Raw genomic sequence first — 7,565 nt, 5'->3', positions numbered from 1 at the left:
GCATGGAAACAATTTCTGCTGCACCTATGGATCCACGGCTTGCCATGAATTACATTTTCTAAAGGAAGTTAATGATTTATTTTGTCTCAAGGACTTCAGATCAAATGTGCTCAGTTTACAAGTAAAACAATGCTTTTTCTAACTACCACTGCTGCCAACCTAGTAATTCTGATCCAGATAAAGTGCATCATAGGTGTTGGTAACACGTTGCTAATATCAGCAGATATGACTGTTACACACAGGAGATAGATTTGTGAAGCAAGTAGATGCAATTCTGAAATTGTCATTTTTCTGACCTCTCCATGTTATTATTAAATTACCCCCTTTCCTGGGCAGCCAGAGCTAAATTGGAACAGGGCCTGATCCTTTCCCCACTGACCTGAATAGTGTAGGATCAAGTCCAGCGAGAGAGAGAGCTCTAACAACTCTGCTGCTGGTTCCCATTAACTTGAAGGAAGAGCCATGAAAACGGGGAGTCTTTCAAATAATCCCTTTTTTGTTACTAAAAATTGCAGTTACTAAGTGAAAGTAAAAACCAGTGTATACGACATACTCCAAATCAGCATACAGTGTACCTACATTGGAAAATCTGCTGTAGTTTTAATTCCTGCAATAATTCACCAAATAGTTTCATCTGGGGAAATCACGAGTCAGAAAACCTGTTGGATAGAGTAACTGGCCCAAGAACAGCTGCTTTACAAACATCCAACCTCCTAACTCCCCTGGGGAAGTTGTGGTATCATTCCAGGCACAGAGCTTTTTTAAGTGACTTAGCTAATATCATAGAGCAGCTCTGCAATGGAGGCAGGAATAGAATCCAAGAGTCCTGACTCCCATTCCCTCCTCTAAGTACAAGACAATATTCATCTCCAATTCTCTTTGTTCTTTGGACAGCTCCAGTTATTTCAATAACAGGATCAGGGAATGAAAGCACTATTCCAGGCATATATATAGTGAGTGCACAATTAAATGATAACCCTAAGAGGCCTAGCAATGAGGAAAAGGGCAAAGCATCTCCTGCAGCCATAACGAGCACCAAGCCTGTGCACTTTTGTGTCACTTCCACTGCACAGCCCTGTGCCTCTCAAATTGGTGCTTCAATCCTAGAGCTAACAGAAGCAAAGAAACAGCCCAGAACTGTTGCCAGCAAAATAATTTTGACAGAAAATGTATTAAGAGTTTTTTAATAATCCATCATGGCAAAGAGCCCACAGCCCTGTGTGTTGTGGTGACGTTGGATACACTAGGGTGCCAGACGGCCAGGGAACTGCAGGACAGTTCCTTGTTTATGAACATCAGTTCTGTGCTTCTATCTCCGTTTCTGAGGGATGAGGAACAGGGACAGAGAGAGACGTGATAAGAACAATGGAAGGGATCATATAAATGCAAATTATGATTTAAAGTCAGTTGGATCTAGTAGTTAGAACAGAGAAGGCTGGGAGTTAGGACTCCTAAGTTCTACTATTCCTTGCTGTAGGTGCTTCTGTGGTCCAGGGGTTAAAGTAGGGGAATGGCATCTTTTCTCAGCTCTGCCATTGACTGCACAGCCTTAGGTAAATCTCCTCTCTGTGCTTCAATCCCCCTGTCTGAAAAAGGGAGACACACCTACCTGACAGGAGGGAACGGGGATTGGAACGCTCAATTCATTGTTTGCAACCTGCTTTGGTAAGATGTGTAAGTGCATCAGGCACCCCACCACTATTGAAATTAAATGGGAGATGGGTGCCTAACTCCCATAGGCTTTTTTAGAAAACTTCACCCTTCAGTGCCACTGCACGAAGGCATCATACATGGATAAGGGATTCTATGAAATATTATTATTGCACAGTGTGTTCTATGACAGATGCGGAGCTCCTTACCCGATTGGGTAGAGGGGAACATCTCACGCTGTGGTTAAGGCATCACATACAGAAGCTTTGCTTAGCTGATGCTTAATTTAGATCCTTTCCAGGCACCAAACTCTTGTGTTATTACACAAAACATCAACCACTTCGTTTTCACTCACTGCCTTCACCCTGTGCAATAAACAACTTTGAATGAGATCTGGCTTCTCAAAGGTGACTTACTAACAATAACCTTCATCTTTGTTTATGTGAGACCACTGGCCTGATTTTTCAGAGATTCTGAGCATCCTCATATTGAGATCAATGAAGGCAGAAGGATCAGGCCCATTGATATCTCATGACTTAAACCTCTGGCAGGTCTAAACTCAGGGCTCCAGAGGTGAACAGCAAATTGCAGTAATTCACTTCACCACACAGGGCCAAATCCAGCACTTCTGTAAGCTGATCAACCCCACTGAACCCAATGACTATCTGATCAGAGGGGTGCTGTTAACCAGGCTTAAATCTGGCCTTTAGTGCACCATTTAAAGGCCAGATTGGGATTTCTGTAGCTGCACCTTGCACCACTGGTTCATACTGGGCCTTTGGCTCCATAAAAGATTGTGTCCCCTCCTGTTGCCGTGTGCCCCAGGTGCAAATGAAATTTCATACAGGATTCTCTGGCAGGAACGGGAGAGATGCTTTGAGGTGGTTGTTCCTGCCCTCTCCAGGTAACTCCCACTTTAACCAGACTAAGGGCACTGTGTTGCAAGTCATTCTGCGCGGACAGCCTCTTGTACCTGCGCGGAGCTTGTGGCAATTCCTAGCCTCCCGCAGCTCGAACTATTACAGGGGAGAACCCAAGAGTACTGAGTCCTCTGCTCTAACCCACTAGACCCCACAGCCAGGGGGAGAGCCCAGGAGTCCTGGCTCCCAGCCCTCCACTCTAACCACTAGACCCCACTCCCCCGTAGCTGGGACAGAAACCAGGAGTCCGGGCTTCCAGTCCCTCCACTCTAACCACTAGACCCCACTCCCCCATTGCTGGGACAGAACCCAGGAGTCCGGGCTCCCAGTCCCTCCACTCTAACCACTAGACCCCACTCCCCCATAGCTGGGATAGAACCCAGGAGTCCGGGCTCCTAGGCTTTGACCCACAGCCCACCCTCTTTCAGGGCAGGGGGCGGGGCCCGTTTCCATGGCGACCCCCGGCCGGTGTGGGGTCTGGCGGGAACACCGGGCCAGCCGGCCAGGGCCTGGGGCTCAGCGCACCCCACAGTGCCTCGGCTTGGCACGGAGAACTACAGACCCCACAAGCCCTTGCGGCCTTGGCGTCACCCGAGAACTACAGGTCCCAGAAGCCCTTGCGGCGCCCCAGCCCCACGTGGCGGCGGAGCCAAAGGCCCGGGCGTGGTTGGGGCTCAGGATGGCTTTGTTCACCGGCCGCCTGGGCCGCCTCTGGCCTCTGCCTCCCGGGGGCAGGTATCGCGCGGCTGCCGGAGACCCCCCCATTCCCCGGGGGGGCAGGCCGGGAGGGGAGGCGAGACTGACAAAGGGGGGCTGGGAATGGGGCAGGACAGGCGGGGGGGCAGGAGAACAGGGACTGGGAATGGGGCAGGACCGGCGGGGGGGCAGGAGAACAGGGATTGGGAATGGGGCAGGACCGGCGGGGGGGCAGGAGAACAGGGACTGGGAATGGGGCAGGACAGGCGGAGGGGCAGGAGAACAGGGACTGGAAATGGGGCAGGACAGGCGGGGGGGCAGGAGAACAGGGACTGGGAATGGGGCAGGACAGGCGGGGGGGGCAGGAGAACAGGGACTGGAAATGGGGCAGGACAGGCGGGGGGGCAGGAGAACAGGGATTGGGAATGGGGCAGGACCGGCGGGGGGGCAGGAGAACAGGGACTGGGAATGGGGCAGGACAGGCGGAGGGGCAGGAGAACAGGGACTGGAAATGGGGCAGGACAGGCGGAGGGGCAGGAGAACAGGGACTGGGAATGGGGCAGGACCGGCGGGGGGGGCAGGAGAACAGGGAATGGGGCAGGACAGGCGGAGGGGCAGGAGAACAGGGACTGGAAATGGGGCAGGAGAACAGGGACTGGAAATGGGGCAGGACAGGCGGGGGGGGCAGGAGAACAGGGACTGGGAATGGGGCAGGACAGGCGGGGGGGGCAGGAGAACAGGGACTGGGAATGGGGCAGGACAGGCGGAGGAGCAGGAGAACAGGGACTGGAAATGGGGCAGGAGAACAGGGACTGGAAATGGGGCAGGACAGGTGGGGGGGGCAGGAGAACAGGGACTGGAAATGGGGCAGGACAGGCGGGGGGGCAGGAGAACAGGGACTGGGAATGGGGCAGGACAGGCGGGGGGGGCAGGAGAACAGGGACTGGGAATGGGGCAGGACAGGCGGAGGGGCAGGAGAACAGGGACTGGAAATGGGGCAGGAGAACAGGGACTGGAAATGGGGCAGGAGAACAGGGACTGGAAATGGGGCAGGACAGGCGGGGGGGGCAGGAGAACAGGGACTGGGAATGGGGCAGGACAGGCGGGGGGGCAGGAGAACAGGGACTGGGAATGGGGCAGGACAGGCGGGGGGCAGGAGAACAGGGACTGGGAATGGGGCAGGACAGGCGGGAGGGCAGGAGAACAGGGACTGGAAATGGGGCAGGACAGGCGGGGGGGCAGGAGAACAGGGACTGGGAATGGGGCAGGACAGGCGGGGGGGCAGGAGAACAGGGACTGGGAATGGGGCAGGACCGGCGGGGGGCAGGAGAACAGGGACTGGGAATGGGGCAGGACAGGCGGGGGGGCAGGAGAACAGGGACTGGGAATGGGGCAGGACAGGCGGGGGGGGCAGGAGAACAGGGACTGGGAATGGGGCAGGACAGGCAGGGGGGGCAGGAGAACAGGGACTGGGAATGGGGCAGGACCGGCGGGGGGCAGGAGAACAGGGACTGGAAATGGAGCAGGACAGGCGGGGGGGCAGGAGAACAGGGACTGGAAATGGGGCAGGAGAACAGGGATTGGGAATGGGGCAGGACAGGCGGGGGGGGGGCAGGAGAACAGGGACTGGAAATGGGGCAGGACAGGCGGGGGGGCAGGAGAACAGGGACTGGAAATGGGACAGGACAGGCGGGGGGGTAGGAGAACAGGGACTGGAAATGGGGCAGGACAGGCTGGGGGCAGGAGAACAGAGACTGGAAATGGGGCAGGACAGGCGAGTGGGGCAGGAGAACGGACTGGGAATGGGGCGGGACAGGCGAGTGGGGCAGGAGAACAGGGACTGGGAATGGGGCAGGACAGGCGAGTGGGGCAGGAGAACAGGGACTGGAAATGGGGCAGGACAGGCGGGGGGGGCAGGAAAACAGGGACTGGAAATGGGGCATGACAGGCGGGGGGGCAGAAAAACAGGGACTGGAAATGGGGCAGGACAGGCAGGGGGGGCAGGAGAACAGGGACTGGAAATGGGGCAGGACAGGCAGGGGGGGCACGAGAACAGGGACTGGAAATGGGGTGAGGGACAGGAGGTGAGGGAGGCAGGCCAGAAAAAAGGGGACTCAGGAGAGGGGACAGGAGGTGAGGGGGAGGTCAGAGTGGAAGAAGGGGGACTAGAAATGGGGTGAGTGGAAGCTGAGGGCAGGAGAGAGGGGGTAAGCGTGGCTGGGAGGAAGCGGGGGCTGGCTCCAGGTGGGGAGGATGGGAGGTCAGAAGCAGTGATGAGTATCTGATCAGAGGGGTGCTGTTTGTCACTGCACTGGCAGAGCCAAGAGAGAGATGGATGGCCGCAGTGGGGGGCAGGAGAGTGTGGTACCCTTGGCAAAACTGTTTGCCGAAGCAGGGCCAGCATCTGTCTTCACTATGTTTGGCTCGAATGAATTATCAGAGGCCCTTATTTAACCCGTTATACCTCCAAAATTGCATTTTTAGAATGAAGTTCCAAACAGCCCACCATACTGTGTTTTACACATGGTGCTTAGATTCCAAACTCTGTAGGTCATTGTCTTACTTCCTGTTAACCTCTTTCTATTGTTTTTTCACTCTACCAAGATTCTTCCTGCTGCAGCACGTTCCAGCCTCTCCCTCGCAGCCCAGGGCAATTTCCATCCTCTCAGATGCTTTGGGGCAGCCTCCAAGCACCAGCCTGTCCTTCAGATCTGCAGGCATCTTCCAAAGCATCCCTAGACACCTGTCACCATGGAGTCTTCAACAAATACGCACCAAGGCACGCGGGAATGAATATCAGCCAAAGAACCTCAAGCGCAAGCGGACCCATGGCTGGATAAAGCGTATTAGAACTCCCAGTGGGATCGAGGTGATCCTCCGACGCGTGCTGAAAGGCAGGAAATCGCTGAGCCACTGAGTGTTGTAGCTGCAGGATCTGTTGAGCATGAAATGTTTCAGTCAAGCCTGAATAATCATCCGCAGCTCAGACCATTAGAGTGAACCAGCCTTCTTCTCTGTGTAACACGCATGGGCAACTGACTATTCTCATCATCTTATAACGTGTGGTGAAGAATTATTGAGTGCTACTTTGACAGATGTAGGATGCTGCTCTTCTTTTCCACTGGCTTCACTTGATGGCTAATTATTTTTAATGGCAAAATTATTACAACTGGTGGGAGTAGTTCTAAGGTAAAAACTGTGCATCCATGAGGCGTAATTACGAAATAATAAAAAAAAACATATCAAGCTTCCTGCGTTAAGTTTGTTAATGCAAAGCTATAGGGGGGGAAAAAACTGTTTTCTCTTTTTTTTTTTTCTTGTGGGAGTAGCAGGCATGCTTTCTTCTTGCTCTAGAAGCCTTAAGGGATGAGTTTTCAATCTGTGGATGTGCAATTAGCATTAACCACAAGACAAGGTCTGTGGCTACTCCCCAGTGTACCCAGCGAACAGTATGCTGTTGACTCCACTCCCCCCTGCCTGTGTTACTCACTAAGGACCCTATCATGCAATGTGCTGAGTGTCCTCAGAGCCATTTGAAGAAAATGAGCACCTTGCATGACTGGAGCCTAAAGCAAGCATGGGGTAGGGTTCTTTTTTCTGTCAGTTTCAGGCCAAATCTTGCAAAGGAATATGTGCCCATGAAGAGTTCCGTTGTAGAAAATCCAGGAAGCCACAGAATCTACTTGCGTAGACTTAATTGCAGGATCTGAACCTAGTGGTGAAGCTGCAGTCCTGTTATAAACTACAGCAGCAGTACATGTTGGTTTTGTTTTCCTATTGCTTTGTTAGGAAGAATTCCTTTTGTCATTGGGTAAAGATTCCAATGCTCAGCTTCTTAATGGCACCTGAAAAGCGCCCCAACACCTCACTTAGCACACTTTGGCTTAGTCTGCTGCTGTGTGGGGGTGAAATTCACATCTGTGCCCCAGAGCCCATGCAAGGCCCCTCTGCATTGCCTAAGTTTTCCACTTACTCCCTCAGTTTAACACTCCTTGGAGCATAGGCTTTGCAAAGACCTTCTGTACTGGGGTAAATTTCACACTGAATGTGAGGCTGTGAAAGCTTTTAAGAACAGAATCTACAGTCTATTTTCAGGATTCTCTTAAGTACGTGGATCAAAATGCAGGTTTTGTTCAATGAAAAAAAAATTGACATTGAATAGAAATGTCCCCATGGTATCTTAATTAAAACAATTTTTGATTTTTAAAAAACTATGTAAACATTCCTCTAAGCTGTTGCAGATGCAAGCATAAAACAGACTGTAAAGCTGACAAGTTTTAATTTCCCTCTCCAAGTTTA

The 7,565-nt window shown here is 52.7% G+C and overlaps 1 protein-coding gene across 1 annotated transcript; it reads left to right on the top strand.

The window, feature by feature from the left end:
- The first annotated feature begins 3,192 nt into the window (after positions 1–3,192).
- Positions 3,193–6,514, top strand: MRPL34 (mitochondrial ribosomal protein L34). The gene is made up of 2 exons (XM_030540135.1): positions 3,193–3,305; positions 5,871–6,514. Exons 1-2 carry the CDS (start codon positions 3,250–3,252, stop codon positions 6,181–6,183), a joined length of 369 nt encoding a protein of 122 aa, XP_030395995.1. The 5' UTR covers positions 3,193–3,249; the 3' UTR covers positions 6,184–6,514.
- Positions 6,515–7,565: the final 1,051 nt, after the last annotated feature.

The sequence above is a fragment of the Gopherus evgoodei genome, chromosome 22 (genome assembly GCF_007399415.2).
Source record: "Gopherus evgoodei ecotype Sinaloan lineage chromosome 22, rGopEvg1_v1.p, whole genome shotgun sequence".
Classification (NCBI taxonomy): Eukaryota; Metazoa; Chordata; order Testudines; family Testudinidae; genus Gopherus; species Gopherus evgoodei.
Note: the sequence above shows the minus strand (reverse complement) of the source record. Positions and strands in the feature narration are given on the sequence as shown.